We start from the raw sequence: 18,596 nt of genomic DNA, 5'->3' as shown, positions 1-18,596 counted from the left end.
CATGTTTGCTTTAAGGTCCAGATCTACGGCAAGATTTCACCTGTCAAAATACTTGAGCTTCCCCTTGCATCCCTCTTTCTTTAACAATCCTATTATCTGTAGTCATCTTGTGGTCTATTGTTGTTTTAAAGATCCAGGAAAGCCCATAGACACTTTGTTTATCGTCAGTTACCAGCGATTCAGTCTTACAGTGAGTACTTAGCTTTACATCACAGTAGTATGCTCACAGTATGTATTGGGGGGGGGGGGGGGAGTTGTGCTCCTCATCCAATATGCAGATCAGGTGTAAAGAGAAGGAATAATCCCTGAGCAAGACAGCCAGTCTAATGGTGTGGAAGAGATAGAGTGCATCTCCTTATTTTTACAACTACGGCAATAGTGTATATTCCCTTACTCATAAATTCAGGTCCAGCAGTGCTGAGATCACTGATGTTCGGATGGTTTGTCCTGACATATTTGTTCACGTCAGGTTCAGTAATTAAAGGGAACCTAAAGTGAGAGGTATATAGAGGCACTATATAAATCAATAATAATAAACTCTTCCTGCTTTAATAAACCAGGAAACCCCCAATTATCAAAAGAATTGCATGTGCAGTGTACACATCACAACCCTGCAATAAGCAGCCACCCAAACTAAGCCGCTGCAGTACTAAGCTGCAGCCTACAACTGCCCCACCCACACTAAGCTGCTGCCCACAGATGCTTCCAGGTCCATGCATATTTACAACCTTCCGTTAGTATATAGTATGAGTTTGAAGTTGAGCTTATTACAAAGGGGCACTATGGCGAAAAATTGTAAAATTAAAAATATGTGCAAACACACATAAGAAGTATGGCTTTTCCAGAGTAAAATTAGCCATAAATTACTTTTCTCCTATAATGCTGTCACTTACAGTAGGTAGAAGAAATCTGACAGAAGTGACAGGTTTTGGACTAGTCCATCTCTTCATAGGGAATTGTCAGCAAGATGGTTATTCTTTATAAAGATATTCCCCTATCCTCTGCGCAGTACGTCCTGAGGAAGTCCCTGGGCGGGGCGAAACGCGTCGACGTAGGCCTGCGTCACGCGCTGAGATGTGCCTCTTTGCCCCCTCTGCCCTCCCGCCGGATCGGAGCACGGTGCCCGAAGCTATGGCGTATACCTCCAAAGACCGGATTCCCGCTCGGATGTGATGACACAAGTCTAAGGCCTTGAGTCGGATACTCCCGCAGATATCTATCACGCACACTGCGGTTAACCGGGCAGGCTGAAACAGTCTATGCGGACATTGCACTTCGCATCAAGGGAGGAGGTGGTAACTATGAGAGACAGTGTATATGGCACTAATATCCACAGAGTTCATATGTACATTCATCTATGGTGGAGCACTGTATGCATTGAAACTTTGATGGTGTGATATATGACTTGGCTGGAATAGTGAACTATCTTGCCAGTATGGGCCTACAAATTTATATTGCAGCAAGTCGGCTAGGTGCACCATCCTTATACGGTCTGAAAGACTTTTGGAAAAATGCAGCGATCTTTCATGATGATCTTTTTTGATGTTAAACTCTGTTTTACACAATTGAATCTTGGATGTAAGACCTTCTGCGGATTTTTTTCATATATGCCATTATAGACTGTGTTCTCATCATTTTTTAATGCCATTTTTTGTGGGTGACGACCCATATAACATAGTACCCCTATGAGATTACTTGTATGCAGGGCATGGTGCTGTGATTGTGGGGGGGCACATTTTTATTGCTGTGGACCACCGTACTGTCGGTGCATGGGGTGATGTGGACAAATTTGGACAGGCAATTGGCATATTAGATGCTTTAATCTCTTGGCATTGTAGGTGTCCGTGTCTGCCTCTCCCCATGCACGGGAGTGACATGGTTAATTTGGTTACAATCTGGTCTGTGTACGGTCGTCTGAGACTTTCTGTTGAGACATATTTGGGGAACACCCCCGCATAACGAGTATTTGTGCATTATAATTGTGTGCAATATATAATACTTACTTATAGACCTTTATGATTAGCCAAGGTGAAAGAATTTTTTGATCTTCAATAAATATCAGGTGGTTGAACAGCATATACTGGTAGTGCTTTTGTTTTTTTGTCTTTAGTTTTTTGACCAGTGCGTGTACCCACCTGGTTTGCACACATTAGCATGTACACTTTTGTGTAGTTGGTTTTGGTACACATCACAACCCTGCAATAAGCAGCCACCCAAACTAAGCCGCTGCAGTACTAAGCTGCAGCCTACAACTGCCCCACCCACACTAAGCTGCTGCCCACAGATGCTTCCAGGTCCATGCATATTTACAACCTTCCGTTAGTATATAGTATGAGTTTGAAGTTGAGCTTATTACAAAGGGGCACTATGGCGAAAAATTGTAAAATTAAAAATATGTGCAAACACACATACGAAGTATGGCTTTTCCAGAGTAAAATTAGCCATAAATTACTTTTCTCCTATAATGCTGTCACTTACAGTAGGTAGGAGAAATCTGACAGAAGTGACAGGTTTTGGACTAGTCCATCTCTTCATAGGGAATTGTCAGCAAGATGGTTATTCTTTATAAAGATATTCCCCTAAAAAGGATTTAAACAATGATGCTGGCCAGCTTCCCTGCTCAGTTTTTTGGCAGTTGGACAAAGCAACTGCCATTCACAAAGTGCTTTTGAAAATAACTAAATCCCTGAGGATCCCCCATGAATAGATGGACTTGTCCAAAACCTGTCACTTCTGTCACATTTCTACTACCTACTGTAAGTGACAGCAACATAGGAGAAAAGTAATGTATGGCTCATTGTATTCTGGAAAAAAATGTACTTCTTATTTGTATATGTTTGCACATATTTTAAATTTTAAAATTGTTTGCCATAGTGCCCCTTTAAGCACTAGCCTTTTTTTAAAAGCGCTTTAAAAGCACTTGTGTAATAAATTTGAATGAGAGTATTCTCACATGAGCGTTGAGCTTTTTTTCAATCACAAACGCGGGACCTGCACCATTTTCTGAGCGTTTGCGCTTCAATGGAAGGTATAGGAAAATCACAAAGTGCTGTAAAAGCGCTTGGTAAAGCTATTTTGTGAGCGCTTTCTTTTTATTAAAAATTGCATTAAAGATATTCAATTCCAGATCAAAGAGTTCACGTCCTGATTGTCTGCAAACAGAAAAGCTCAAAACGCAAAACAAAAGTGATTACAAAAATCGCAAATCGCTCAAAAAACGCCTGAAAAATCGCTTCAAAAAGCGATCAGCGATTTATAATGTCAACTAAGCCTAAAAGATGACAGTTCACTTGACAAGCAGCCTATTGGGCCAATCAAAGTGAGGGGATCATGTCCATTAAAGCTGGAACCGCCAAGGCTCAAGGTGGGTTCAGTGGAGCGGCCATTATTAGCAAGGAGCGTGAGGTAGTTAGCAGCACACGCCAGGCTGCACTACCGCGCGTAGCGTGTGCATAACTGGCGCTTCTCTCATTAAGCTGCTCTGCTTTAGCAGCTCAGCTTAATAATTCAACCCCAATGTCCTGAGGTCTGATGATGCCAAGATAAACTTATTTAGTTCAGATGCTGTCGTGTGTGGCGGCAACCAGGTGAGGAGTACAAAGTCAAGTGTGTCAAACATGGTAAGGGTGTCATGGTTTGGGACTGCATGAATGCTGCCGGCCCAGGGGAGCTACAGTTCATCGAGGGAACAATGGATGCCAACATGTACTGTGACATACTGATGCAGAGCATGATCCACTCCCTTCAGAAACTGGGCCACAGAGCAGTAGTCCAACATGATAACAACCCTAAACACACCTCCACACCTCCTGCCTTGCTGAAGAAACGGAGGGTAAAGGTTTAATCCCTATTGAGAATCAGTGGGGCATCCTCAAATGGAAGGTGGAGGAGCCCAAGACCTTCTTTCTCTTAGGCGATATTTTCACATCCTATCAATAAAATGACCGTAACCAAGAATTGAACTTCATCCTAATCAGTAGTTGATACCCTCTTTCCCATGAGAAATCTATTGCTTTTCTCAAACGGATCATCAGGGAGCCCTGTATGGCTGATATTGTGGTGAAACCCGTCCCAAAGTGTGATGTCAGCACCTCACAGCTCTGAGGTCCTGACATCACACTGTGGGAGCCTTATTGCATTGTTGGAAATAACAGCTGTTTCCAACTGCCAAAAAAGCAAGCAGCAGCTACTTCCAGTGACATCACCTGCCAGCAGTGATAAATGTCAGAATGTAGATCAGGGAGAGGAAAGATTTTACAAAGAGCAAACTATGACTAAATCATTTATACACAATTATTGTAAAAACTTTTTTAATACATTATTTTAACTGGAGTTCCTCTTTAAACCACCAGCAAGCAAGAAAATACTCAGAATAATTTTTTAAGGGGAGACCAGCCAGGAGTCCATGGGGAGATCAAACACTGCTGCTGCCGTGCACCCAATACGACCATTCCGAACGAGATCTCTCTGCCGGATGGATCATTTTGAAAGATTTTGGCCAGAAATCAATCAAGATTACGAAGCGGTGGCCATATTGTGGCATCGATCTCTGGCAGATTTTATCATTATGATTACCCATGCTGCAAATTGAGTAATGTTTGGGTACCTTTAGACCGCTGCCAGAGATTGGGGCCAACACTGTGGATGCTGCCAGGCGCCTATGACAATTGTGAGAGATAGGGGTCTATACTGTGTCAGTGACGCTAATGGGCATCTGTAACCATTAACAGATATTGGGGGCTGCACTATGCTTGCTGTTAGATACTGGGGATTCATGAGCGACTACTGACAGAGACCCCGGGCAATATGTGACTGAGGACAACACTAACTAATAGTACCAACAATGAGGATCAGTTATGCAAACCAGTGCAACGAAGTTTGGAGCAAAACTAATTGAAATGTTTAGCAGTTGGGCAGACACACCAATCGCAATCCTTGCTCAGAGTATCGGCTCCACTTTTATTTTCCATAATCCAAATAATTCCATACTCCTAAAGACAATTAGCATCTAAGAAACACAGCCTGTGCAATATTCACAATGTAAAAAGGTAATAATTAGTAGTCAATAAAGTGCTATGGTATAATGCAACTATAAGTCTGCTCAGTCTGCTGCCGGCCTGGTTTGATTTATCCAATAAAGCGCTCTCAAAACCTTGTACCAGGCAATACAAGAGCCAAACTGTACATGGTGCAGCACTCAAGCTGAACAGTCACATGATAGTTGCATACATTGAAATTCAATATTCCACAGGAGAGATTGAGCATTGGTCCTCCACCCCCCCCCCCCCCCAGTTAACGACTCACCAGATGTCGGCCACCACTCATTTTCTAGATGACCTGAGCTGGAAGGCCAACAATCTCTAGCCAGAAGAAGGTCCAGCAGATACTATTATTCCTTTGTCAACTTAGTTGAAGTTCTGTATGGCTCAGGAACTTCGAAGGTCCTTCTGTCCACTACTGAATCTATTCTCTGTACCGCCATTCTGATCTGGTACACCGGCTCCTCCACTGGTGACAAAGACAAACTTCAGAGGGTCATCAGACGGAGTCGATAATTGGAAAACCCCTCCCCCACTAGAACTCCACAACCCCTGATTGCGCTCCAGAGCAACGAGGACTGCTAACGACCCCTCACACTCAGGCTACCATTTCTTCAGTTGGCTCCCATCAGGCCCCGGAGGTTATCCCTTCTGCCGTCAAACTTCCGAACTCTGTGATACCCCCCCCCCCCCCCTCCACATGAATGGCTAAATTGGGTGAAGAGATCAACAGTCCCGGGCTAATGGTACTCTGCTCTAATAGCCAAAACACAGTAGAAGCAGTTACTGTCACGTCCCATGACCGGTGCAAATACTTCTATGGGTACTCCCAGAGGGTACAAATAGCCTGGGACTGTTGGTCTCCTCCTGGTTGGAGGGTGAATGGCAATAAAAGGAGGGGATCCCGGTCAGGGCAGAAGTAGATGGAATGTGATGGAGAGGAATTGGAGGGCAGGGAACCATAGCCAGTATAGAAATAAATGTATTGAGAACCAATATAGAGATGGATAAGGATGGGATCCTGGCCAGAACAGAGGAGGTCTAACTGAGATAAGAAAGAATGATAGGATATAGGCTAGTGAATGGGGATGTATAAGGAGGTGATCCTTAGGGCCAAGCCAAGGGAGAAGCTCTATTGAAAGGCACCAACCTCTGGGAACAGAGCCATGAGGGCGCCCAGAGGTGCACCCCTTCCCCCTCAGTGCCACCCCTTCCCCCTCAGTGCCACCCCTCCTCTGATGCGGGCACACTTTTGCATCTCTGCCTCTGTTGCTGGAGAACCTTGTCCCAACACTGGTGATCCTGTTCAGAGATTGGGGAAAAAATATAGGAAGAGGCAGAATAAGGAGGGGATCCAAGAAAGTGGAAGCAAGAAGTTTTGAATCAGGATGATACCATTTATTGGCTAACTTAGAGATGGATAAACAGTGAGCTTTCGACTTATAAAAAGCCTCCGTCGGACTGGTTCCTGACCAGAACTGAAAAACACAGCTTATATACACTGACATACAGAGGAGAAACATTCTTTAGCAAACATAAATGTAATTAGATGCCTTAACTGTTACTGAGGAGGCTTTCCCAGGCATCCTATCTAAATTGATAAGATCAATAGAATCCTCAACATGACATAAAGCAGACTCTGGTGATGAAGAGACATCGTAAATTCCGAATTCAAATTGTAACTGGCCTGGTTACATGCACCATTAATTCTAAGCTTAAGAGAATTGTGGCATTTAAAGCCAGCACCTGAAAGCAAATAAAATGAATAGTGACAGTGAATTCCATCTTACACAGCATATGGCACAAAAATGAATGAAAAGATAGAAAAATTTAAATTAAAAGAACTGTGGCATTTAAAACCCATCGTACCAGCACAAGAAGTTGGAGTCCTTGTTTAAACCATCTTGTACAGTTTTGAACCAATGTATAAACTTAGTTTCTTGTGTTAGTCTCATGTTTCCCGATTTGAAGCCACCCATTAATACAGTGACGCGAAAATCGCTTAAACTGTGTCCAGGTAAACAAAAGTGTGTTGGTATTGGGAGATCAGTATAATTTGTAATATCCTTTTTCCTGCTGTTAATAGTGGATTTGTGGTGTGTCATGCGATCCCGCAGTGGTTGACTTGTTTCTCCCACATAAATTCCTTTGGGGCATTTTGCACACATGATCAGGTATACCACATTAGATGAGTCGCAGGAAAAGGTGCCTTGTACTTTGTATTCCTGTTGTGTACCCGGTATTAGTATCCTGTCAGTGGAATGGATGTATTCACAGGTCCCACATGTTTTCCCTCGGCAGGGGAATGTTCCATTCTGTTCTTGCCTATTTAAGGCACTCCTCACTATCATCTGCTTAAGATTGGGTGGCTGTCGGAACGCAAGGAGGGGAGGTTCAGGGAATATCTTTTTCAGTCTCTGATCCTTGTGTAGAACAGGATGAAGTTCTTTTGCAATCTTCCTTAAGATTTCCAAGCGTGGGTTGTAGGTTACTACCAGTGGGACACGGCTCTCTTCCTGGCTCTGCTTGTACTCCAGGAGCTGAGTCCTAGGGATGTTGTTAGCTTTCTTGATTTGGGTCTCAGCCATTAGAGGATTGTATCCCTGTTTTATGAAATTCTTCTTCAGGTAACCCAGGTGTTTGTCTTTGTCATCCTTGTCAGAACAGATCCGATTGCATCTTATTGCCTGGCTGTAAATTATGGAATTCTTTATATGTTTGGGGTGGAAACTGTCATACCTGAGGTATGTGGGACGATCCGTCGGTTTGCGGTACATGGACGTTTGTAAGCTGTTCTCTCTGATGTATATGGTGGTGTCAAGAAAGTTAATCTCCTTGTGAGAGTAGCTCAATTTCAGTTTGATTGTGGGATGGAAAGCATTGAAGTTCCTGTGAAATTGGACAAGATCCTCCTCACTTGCAGACCAGATGATCAAGATGTCGTCGATAAAACGGAAGTAGGCCATGGGTTTTATATGACAAGTATTCAGGTATTCTTCTTCAATCTTTGCCATGAAGAGATTTGCGTACTGCTGTGCAAACCGTGAGCCCATTGCCACTCCCATTTGCTGCAAATAGAGGTCCTCCCCAAAAGTGAAATAATTGTGTGTGAGAACGAATCTCATTAGTCCAGCAATTGAGTTTATAGGTGTGCCCAAACCTTGAAGATATTTGCGACAGGCCGCAATTCCATCATTGTGGGGAATGTTGGTGTACAGAGACTCTACATCCATAGTGGCAAGAATGGTGCCTTCAGGCACTGGGCCAATGGCTGCCAGTTGGTTCAGGAGGTGTGTAGTATCCTGTATGTAGCTGGGTCTTTTACAGACTAGAGGCTTCAAAATGTTTTCCAACTACCCTGAGATATTCTCTGTGAGAGTTCCATTCCCTGAGATTATGGGCCTGCCTGGGTTCCCCTCTTTGTGGACTTTGGGAAGCATGTAAAAGCAGGCGGTTCTCGGCTTTTCCGGGATAAGAGTCTGTACATGAAGCCTGGTGTTTACGGGCAATTTCTTTACCATCCTATTGAGTGCCATCCTGTACCTTTTTGTTGGGTCCTCCTGTAATTTGGCATAGTGCATGGTGTTAGACAACTGTCTTTGTGCCTCCTGGATATAGTCACCGGTGTTCATGATGACTATGGCACCCCCTTTATCCGCTGGCTTAATAATAATGTCCTTATTCTCCTTAAGGGATGTGATAGCTTGTTGCTCTTGCAATGTTATGTTATGAGCCAGTGTTTTTCTTTTATTCAGAACCCTGTCAGAGATTTGGCGTCTAAATTTGTTGATGTATTTGGCCAGGGTAGGATTTTTTCCAGCTGCAGGGGTCCATCCGCGTTTTTTTGTGGATCTGGTGTGTGTTGGCTCATTATCAGTAGTGTTGCAAGATTCCTTGTCATAGTAGTGTTCCTTGAGACGTAGCTTCCTGAAGAATTGTTCCATATCACCACAGAGTGCAATCTTGTCTATGGGCTTTGCAGGGCAAAATGACAGGCCTTTGGACAGTACTGCCATTTCAGCTTCAGTGGCCTGATAAGAGGAAAGGTTAATGACACCTGTGGGTTGCTCTTTCTCTGCTGCTGCGGTATCCAAGTGTCCACTCTTTATTTTGAGTCTCTGAAGTTTTTTCTTCTTGTTTTTAATTAAGATCCTCTGCAATTTCCTATAAAAGGTCTGCAGCTGTCCCCATGCTCCTGTGGGGTCATCAGTTAAAGATGATTTCAGACTTTGTATATGGTCCTTCACAATCCTCTTCAGGTTATAGCAGATTTTTATTAGGTTGTTTCGTACTCTCTCCGAGCTCCTCCTGCAGATTTGTTCTGCAAACCTGCTATTGTATGTATGCAGGGTGGGATTCTGTATCCTCAGTCCTTGTGGTATAAGGTTCTCCTTTTTGCATGTAGTCAAGAAAAAGATGTCGCTGTCCAGCTGTGCAAGTTTCTTTAGGTCTTTTTTCAGTTCCAGGAATGTGCGGTACATTGCGGTATCTTTCAGCATAGTAGAAGCAGTAAAGTGTTGTACCGTGTTAGCCATGAGTAAAAGCAAGAAGTTTTGAATCAGGATGATACCATTTATTGGCTAACTTAGAGATGGATAATAAGTGGGAATTTATAAGGGGATTCTGGACTATTCAGATGGGGATGGAGGGTGGTCCCTGCCAGTACAGAGGAATGTGGAAGGAATATGCCGGATGCTGGCCAGTATAGAGGGAGTATACTATAGAGGGACATGGATGGAGATAATTATAAGCATAGGATTCTGGCAAGTACTAGAGGAGATGGGTGGAGGATTGGATTCTAGCCATTTGTCAACAGATGGGAAAGCAATACGTTGGAGAACTTGGATAGCACAGAGGGAGAAGGATGGTGATGGAGAAGCAGTAAGTTGGGATTCCTGGATAGTACAGATGGACAAGGATGGTCATGAAGAAGCAGTAAGTTGGAGATCCTGGATGGTACAGAGGGAGGATGGTGATGGAGGAGCAATAAGTTGTGGTTCCTGGACAGTACAGAGGGAGAAGAATGGTGATGAAGGAGCAGTAAGTTGGAGATCCTGGATAGTATAGAGGGGGAAGGATGGTGCTGAAGGAGCAGTAAGTTGGGGTTCCTGGACAGTACAGAGCATGGCTATGGAGTTGGTACAAAAATCCACCAACTCCGACTCCTCAGGTTAGGATTCCACCGACTTCGACTCCTCTAATTTGCATATTACAATTTTGTTGATTGAAAGTATGTAACATGAAATGCATCTCTTAACTGCCAACGCTTAGGAATTTTAAAATACAATTGAAGTGAGAGGGATATGGAGGCTGCCATATTTATTCCCTTTTAAACAATACCAGTTACCTGGATATCTGGCTGATCTTCTGCCTCTAATACTTTTAGTCATAGACTAAAACTAGACCTTGGTAAGATTACTTGTAGAAGGTACAGACAGGAACAAAAAACATTATCAGGCCCTAGGCAATGTAACTGTGGGTACATGTAAGAGTGATGTGCAGGTACTCTGCAGGAGAATGAGGGGATTCTTCCTCTATTACACATTCTTCATGCACATTCTGAACATGGATCAGGCCCTAGGCAATGTGACTGTGGGTACATGTAAGAATGATGTGCAGGTACTCTGCAGGAGAATAGGTCTATTCTTCCTCTATTACACATTCTTCATGCACAATCTGAACCAGGTTTATGGGTGATAGACAACACCTCTGTGTTCAATGTGCACAACATTCTCAGTGGATTCCCTGAAGCTCTGTGGGGAGTGCATATGTAGAGTATAGTACTACTGTGTAACAAAGTAAACCTGAGACAGATGAAATTAAAGTTTTATACATACATGGTGCTTCCTCCAGCCCCCTTCAGGCTAATCAGTCCATCGTTGTTCTCCTCCGCCACCTGGATTTTCTGCTATGAGTCCAGGTACTTAAGCCAGTCGGGCGTAGTGCGCATTCATACACTCTGCCACTGGGAGCGTACTACACCTGCACAGCACTATTGCGCAGGTGCAGAATGCTCCTGGCTGTGGAAGCAGCATGCGGCCAGACTGCACTGACTGGCTGAATTACCGGGACTCATAGCAGAAGATCCAGGTGGCGGAGGAGGACAGCGAGGGACTGATTAGCCTGAAGGGGGCTGGAGGAAGCCCCAGGTATGTATAAAACTTTTATTTTCATCCGTCTCAGGTACCCTTTAAATTCGTAGTCACCGAGCCATATTTTAACAACATATCAAATTATTTGATTTCATCAGCAAAGGGAGTGCATACATTTGCATAAATCAGCATCAATGCAGAATTATTTCCATCTCATTGACCATCTCTATTAGTGACACGGCTATAATCTTACAACATAGATGTTATTTAGTATATATAAGAGATTCCTGTGTACACATCATATATACAGTCACAATAAGATATGTATATCTGACTTTAAAAACCGCTACTTCGGGGACTCCCTGCCTTGTCCCCCTGTGTGTTCTGACGGTCCCCACTGCCCCGGTAACAATAACTGCAGAGCTACTCAACTCCCTATGGATTCCAGCGCTGGTTGGTCCTCTCTGCCTCCATTTTGTCAGAGCTACCCCTGTAAAAAAATTGTTAGCGGCAAAGCGGCTCACCTTCCTCCAGCGGCGGCGATCTGCAGTCATCTTGCGTACCGCGCGGCTTCCCCTAGTGACGGCTCATGTTAATGATTCAATGAGTCATTCCCCTAGAGCAGACACAGAGAGGAGGACAACATGGGGGCTAAATGGGGCACGGAAACACACATAGGGGAGCAGGAGGGGACACAGACACACATAGGAGGGGACACAGGGACTGGAGGACCACACAGATGGGCTGAAGGGGACACACACACAGGACAGGAGGGGACACATGGGGTCAGGAGAACCACACGGGGGGGGGGGGGCAGGAGTGGACACAGGGGAACTAGAGAACCACACAGGGGGCCAGAAGGGGACACATAGTGAACATAGGAGGACAATGGGGGAGGACATGTTCATAACGCTCCTAGAACATGGACGCACCAGGTTTAGTATATATATATATATATATATATATATATATATATATATATATTTCCCTGATTTTTGCCCTCTAAACCTAGGTGCGTCTTATATTCCGGAAAATACGGTATTTATGATGACTATTATCTGAGAAATAGAACATTTTATCATATTTTCTATTTTAATTACAGTTTAAATTTATTAGGAGTCGGAGTCCGAGCAATTTTTCCCAGACTCCGGCTCCAGGTACCCAAAAATTGCTCCGCCTCCACAGCCCTGGTACAGAGGGAGAAGGATGGTGATGGAGGGGCATTAAGTTGGTGTTCCTGGATAGGACAGAAGAAGGATGGTGATGGAGAAGCAATAAGTTGGGGATCCTGGATGGTGCAGAGGGAGAAGGATGGTGATGAAGGAGTAGTAAGTTTGGGTTCCTGGATAGAACAGAGGGACAAGGATGGTGATGGAGCAGTAAATTTGGGTTCCTGGATAGAACAGAGGGAGAAGATGGTGATGGAATATTTCGTTGGAGCAAGGCCAATATGTTAGGGATCCTGGACATCACAGAGGGAGAAGGATAGTGACTGAGGGGCAATAAATTGGCATAGCTCCCAACGTTTTGAGATCAGAAAGAGGGACATTTAACCACTTAACAACCGCCTAACGCCGATAGGCGTCGGCAGGTCGTTAGTGGTTTCCCATGGAAACGGCCGCTCGTTCGAGCAGCCTTTCCATGCTAGTTCACGGAGGGTGTCTCCGTGAACAGTGTGTGAGCCGCCGATCGCGGCTCGCATGCGTAATGTAAACACGCGGGGAAGAAATCCCCGCTGTTTACATCATACGGCGCTGCTGCGCAGCAGCGCCGTAAAGGAGATCGGCGATCCCCGGCCTCTGATTGGCTGGGGATCGCTGCATTCTGATAGGCTGAAGCCTATACTACACGGCGCAGGACGGATATCCGTCCTGCGCTGCCCACAAGCCACGGGAGAGGTAGGGAAGTAGAGGGAAGGCGGAAATCGCTGCGGAGGGGGGCTTTGAGGAGCCCCCCCCCCCCCCCCGCTGAACCATAATAGCCGGCGGCGATCAGAACCCCCTGCAGGACATCCCCCTAGTGGGGAAAAAAGGGGGGAAGTCTGGTCGCCCTGGCTCAATTACGATCTGTGCTGTGGGCTGTAGAGTCCACTCAGCACAGAAAGCTGAAAGTGAGCCCGGTCCTTAAGTGGTTAAGCCACACCTCTAACCATCCCCCAGTACACCCTCAGTCATACAAATGATAAAGATTTCATAAGAAAAATATGTTGTTTTATAATTCAAACCACACTGGTCCTTCTTATCCTGGTCCATTTTCCTTCATATTAACATTTGAAAATAAGAAATACATCAATTTAAAGGCTGGGAATACATGTTAGAGTCAATTAAAAACATTTTTCAGTAGAAAAATACATATTTTTACATAGATCTGTACATCAGTCCTGAAAGAGGGACAAATGAGGGAGAAAGAGGGACAGGGGGCTCACAAAGAGGGACTGTCCCTCCGAAAGCGGGACAGTTGGGAGCTATGAATGGATCCTGTATAGCAAAGAGGGAGAAGGATAGTGATGGAGAAGAAATAATTTTTGGATCCTGGATAGTACAGAGGGAGAAGGATGGTGATGGAGAAGGGGGTCCCCATACCGGTAAGAGGAAAACGGATGAGGATGGAGGAGAAGATCCCGGTCAGAGCAGAGGGGGACGGAGGAGGAGGGGATCCCGGTCAGAGGGAGACGGATGAGGCTGGAAGAGGAATAGGAAGGGGGATTCTGGTCAGGGCAGAAGGGAACGGAGGAGGAGGGGATCCCGATCAAAGCAGAGGGGGACGGAGGAGTCATAGGAAGGGGGATTCTGGTCAGAGCAGAGGGGGACGGAGGAGGAATAGGAAGGTGCATCCCGGTCAGAGCAGAGGGGGACGGAGGAGGAGGAATCCCGGAGGGAGACAGATGAGGCTGGAGGAAGACTAGGGATGGCCCGCTGGCCAGTACGGAACGCAGACGGGGCGGGGGGAGGCGCCGGGGGAGGAGTCAGGGTCACTGGTAGCGGGTCTGTTTCCTCTGGTCACATCAGACGCTCCTGCACACAGCGGCTCCCGGGCGTCTGTCCGCCGCTCCGGGTGTCTCCCGTCCAGCATGGCCCTCCTCCGAGCCCGCGCGCTGTATGACTTCCGGGCGGAGAACCCGGGCGAGGTGTCGCTGCGGGAGTCGGAGCAGCTGAACCTGTGCAGCGATCAGGACATCGAGGGCTGGCTGGAGGGGGTGAACAGCCGCGGAGAGAGGGGGCTCTTCCCGGCCTCCTATGTTGAGATCGTCAGGGGGGAATCGGTCGCCCCTCCCCCGCCTCCTCCTCCACCCGTCGTGGATAATCGTTATGCCAACCTGCCACCTGGAGGGTACGAGCCTGCCCAGCCACCCCCTACCTTCCGGACGCAGGAGACTTTCCAGAGCTTCTCCCGGCCCAGCTCCCTTCCATACCAGCACAGCCAGGCCAGTGATGATGATTGGGACGATGAGTGGGATGACAGTAGTTCCACAGCAGCCGATGAACCTGGTGGTACCCCAACACCTGGCTACTATGGAGGCGGTTTCCATGACTACGACAGCACCAGGTACCGCATGTCCACCCGTTCTGAGTTGCCCCCAGGGTCTTATAACACGACCAGCTCATCTGCGTCGGCCGCTAAGGGAACGTCCACCGTTGGCCGCAATCTCAATCGGTTCTCTGCTTTTGTGAAGAGTGGCGGTGAGGCGTTTGTGTTGGGTGAAGCAGCTGGATTTGTGAGGGATGGGGACAAATTATGTGTGGCCCATGGTCCCAATGGGCCAGAGTGGCAGGAGAATCCCTACCCGTTCCATTGCTCCATTGATGAGCCCACCAAGCAGACCAAGTTTAAGGGCATGAAGAGCTACATATCTTATCGTCTGTTACCCAGCCACACGGGGCTACAAGTTCACCGGCGCTATAAGCACTTTGACTGGCTGTATGCCCGCTTGGTGGAAAAGTTCCCGGTCATCTCGGTTCCCCGAATCCCAGAGAAACAAGCCACAGGCCGCTTTGAGGAGGACTTTATCTCCAAGCGCAGAAAGGGCCTGATTTGGTGGATGGATCATATGTGCAGCCATCCAGTGCTGGCCCGCTGTGATGCCTTTCAGCACTTCCTCACATGCACAGATGAGAAAGCCTGGAAACAGGGTAAGAGGAAGTGTGAGAAGGATGAGATGGTGGGTGCTAACTTCTTCCTGACCCTGACCACAATGCCAGCATCACCAGTGTTGGAACCCCAAGAGGTTGATGGCAAACTGGATGCCTTCAAGTCATTCGCGAAGCGGATGGATGAAAGTGTGCTTCTTCTCAACCAAACAGCTGGAGAATTTGCCCGCAAGCAAGCTTCTGGCTTCAAGAAAGAGTATCAGAAAGTTGGACTGTCCTTTAAGGGTTTGGGTCAGGCCTTTGAGATTGACCAACAGCCTTTCTCCACTGGCCTGAATAAGGCAATGGCCTTTACAGCGGATGCTTATGATTCTATTGGGGAGATGTTTGCAGAGCAGCCCCGCCAGGATCTTGATCCAATCATGGACTTGCTGGCGGTCTACCAGGGCCATCTGGCTAACTTTCCTGACATCATCCATGTCCAGCGAGGTAACCAAACTTGTTTGTGATGGTTGTCCTGTTTATGCTTACATTTTACTTTAATATCCAAATGAAGACAAACCTTAAAAAACACCTTTCTCAACTGCTGATTAGCCCTGTGGAAAGTTTCAGCTCAGCATGTTGTAGAATAAGAAAAACTGCCTAGGTTAATTTCACAACACATCTTTATTCTCTGTGTCTGTCTGAGGGAATTTACATCACTTCCTCCCTTGGTGAGACAGAGGTTCTGGCAGTTTTTCTTGGTCTACATCAAGCATCAACTCCCCTGCACTGAATTAGAACTTTGCATCTGGCTAACCAGAATTGGAGGAATGATACCTGATGAATCGGCCTTCTGAATCTGTTTCACCTAGGTCAGGGATGTCGTACTCCAGTTCTCAAGAGCTGAGGTCCTCACACATTTTTTGCACAGCCCAACTTAATTGATAGGGTTGAATCAGGAAAGGTGTGATTCATCAAGAACAACCTCCATTTCTCAGTCCATCCTAAACGCTGGCATGGATATTGCCCTTGAGGAATGGAGTTCAACACATGTCCTATGTAAAATACTGACTCATTCCAGGCAGGGCTGTGGAGTCATTACAAAAAGCATCCATCTCCTTAGTTTATGAAACCTGCGACACAAGGTACCCAAAATTGCTCTGACTCCTCGATTCCACAGCCCCGATTCCAGGTGAGTTGTGCATTCTGTGGAGAAAGAGAAGCTCCTTCAAAAGTCAGACTTGACATTGGCAACCATCTCTAATGACTGGTAATGTCTGGAACATGTAGTGGGAAGAATGCTTGGTACTATTCTAGGGGACCGGGGGCAGGAAACCTGTTAGGGAACAGTTCTCCAATAACAGTACCAAGTTTTGTGATTGGCCGAATAGTGTGGGCGTAATTTACTACAACCGATCTAAAACCTAGATGTTCAAGAGTGTGTTGCCTGCCCAACCACATTAGCTAAATTTCCCAATGAGCTTTCCTGCTGGGTCCCCTAAACACGATAGCTCTCATACAATGATTATCGGTTTACAAAAACAATCGTTTAACATGCAAATTCTAATTTCACAGGAACTGAACATTTGCACACGGTAATCGCATTTGTGGACTGATGATGGTAGCCAGAATTATTGACATCTTGTTGATACTCTAGTAATCAGCTGACACTTTGGTTGCAGTTCCATAGTCTGATTATCCCTTGGAAATTTCCAGTTCCTTGTTTAATAGGAATTTGCATATTCATCGTTTTTTTTTTTGTTTTCCTAAGCAACAGTGAAATACAGTAGTATTGTAACATAGCATCCTGTCTGAACCAGCTGTTTTTTATACAGTCTTTTTTATACTTGTACTGCATGGTCCTTTAGTAAGAGGTTGCTAAATCATCTTGTCACTTGTGCAACCAGCACTAGTCTCTTACATTTTTACTGTTGCCCCTCACTTCCTGTCAACTCGGTTGCAGGTCTCCTGCATCAGCATTGAGCCCCAGTGCAATTTAACTTTTTCTTCCAAGTTTTCTCCTAAGTGGTATTGTCATACCTAGTCAATAAAAGGTGCTAGTCTGTTAGAGGACCCAGAAGGAATCCTCTTTGGGAAATTCCACTAACGTGATTGTGTGGATGGCACCTTCTGGGACTGCTAGGATACTAATTGGTTGTTGTAAACTACGCCAACACTATTCGGCCAATGACAACACTTCTTTCTGTAGAGGGTGCTGTGATTGGAGAAATGTTCCCTATGAGGTTTCCTGCTTGGTCCCCTAAAGTAGACCAGTGCCCAATAAAAGGCCTCGCAAGCAAGACAATTTTTACAGTGCAGTTTCACCTACTTTTTTTGTACTTTTTCAATTGCAAAGTACTGAAAAGTAAATTTGAAGAGGTGAAAAATTATTTTGTAGGAGAAAACTTAAGAGAAAATGTTAATGAATAAATAAACTGAAGTATGCTTGAGCTATAAATTTACTGGTTCAAAGATGATGAATCCATGGGAACTGGTCCTGGTTTTCATTACTTCTGACAGATCAATGAAAGAAGATATCTTGCTTCCAGCGTTTACAGAACTTTCCACATCATTAGTGTGTGACTGCCTTTCTGTGGAAGTCCTGTAGCTCTCACCATCATTGCCTTCTTTGGCCACAAGCTGAGAAGTTTAATGCCGTTATGGGTAGATGGTTTGTACCAGTGTTGTCCTTTTTAAATTGGCCTGAAATAATGCCCTGTGTGGTCCTGAAGCTGGCAGTAAACATGGAAATGTGGCCATTCAAGTGGGGTGCATTCCAGCCTCTGAGATCTTTTGTTTGAAGGACTTTAGGATAAACAGGCACACTCTACTTGCGTGGAATTCAGGATTTTAGCAGGAGGGGGGAGTGAGGCCGATACCTCTGTCACTGGGTAATCTTAGGAAAAGAGAGCTTTATTTCTCTGCTGATTGGTTGCCCAGAAGTGCCTTATGCAGATCATGATATCCATGAACAGTAGAATGGTCACCCAGTTGGACTGATTGATGATCTGTTGAACGGAACCTGAGGTGAGAGACATATGGAGGCATATTTATATAATTTTTAACAATGCAAGTTGCCTGGCAGTCCTGCTGATCATCTGCCTCTAAAGCTAGGTACACACAATAGATAAAAGTCTTTGGAAAATGAAAGCTCAAAGGGCAATTTTACCACCTTCCATGTAGTATGAGAACATACCTACACAGTTTCTTTTAAGCTGAGTACACCCATCAGATAAAAATCTTTGCAAACTGAGGAATTAATCTGTCGCACAAGTTTGTCAGTGAAGTTTAAAAGGCTGATCTTTCTAAAGATGCTGTGCACATGCAAAAGGTCAGTTCCTGCAAAATGCTTTCATAGTCTATGATATCTGGCGATCTCCTCCACACCTTAACGG

General features: G+C 45.4%; 1 protein-coding gene across 1 annotated transcript in view; it reads left to right on the top strand.

Moving 5' to 3' along the window:
• Positions 1–14,085: 14,085 nt before the first annotated feature.
• The window catches only part of SNX18 (sorting nexin 18), a 50,697-nt gene continuing 46,186 nt past the window's right edge, over positions 14,086–18,596 (top strand). Inside the window, exon 1 of the mRNA XM_068249409.1 lies at positions 14,086–15,708. Coding sequence (XP_068105510.1) covers positions 14,202–15,708 — 1,507 coding nt within the window. The 5' untranslated portion in view covers positions 14,086–14,201. The remainder of the gene's footprint in view (positions 15,709–18,596) is intronic.

Source organism: Hyperolius riggenbachi, chromosome 1 (genome assembly GCF_040937935.1).
Source record: "Hyperolius riggenbachi isolate aHypRig1 chromosome 1, aHypRig1.pri, whole genome shotgun sequence".
Taxonomy (NCBI): Eukaryota; Metazoa; Chordata; class Amphibia; order Anura; family Hyperoliidae; genus Hyperolius; species Hyperolius riggenbachi.
Note: the sequence above shows the minus strand (reverse complement) of the source record. Positions and strands in the feature narration are given on the sequence as shown.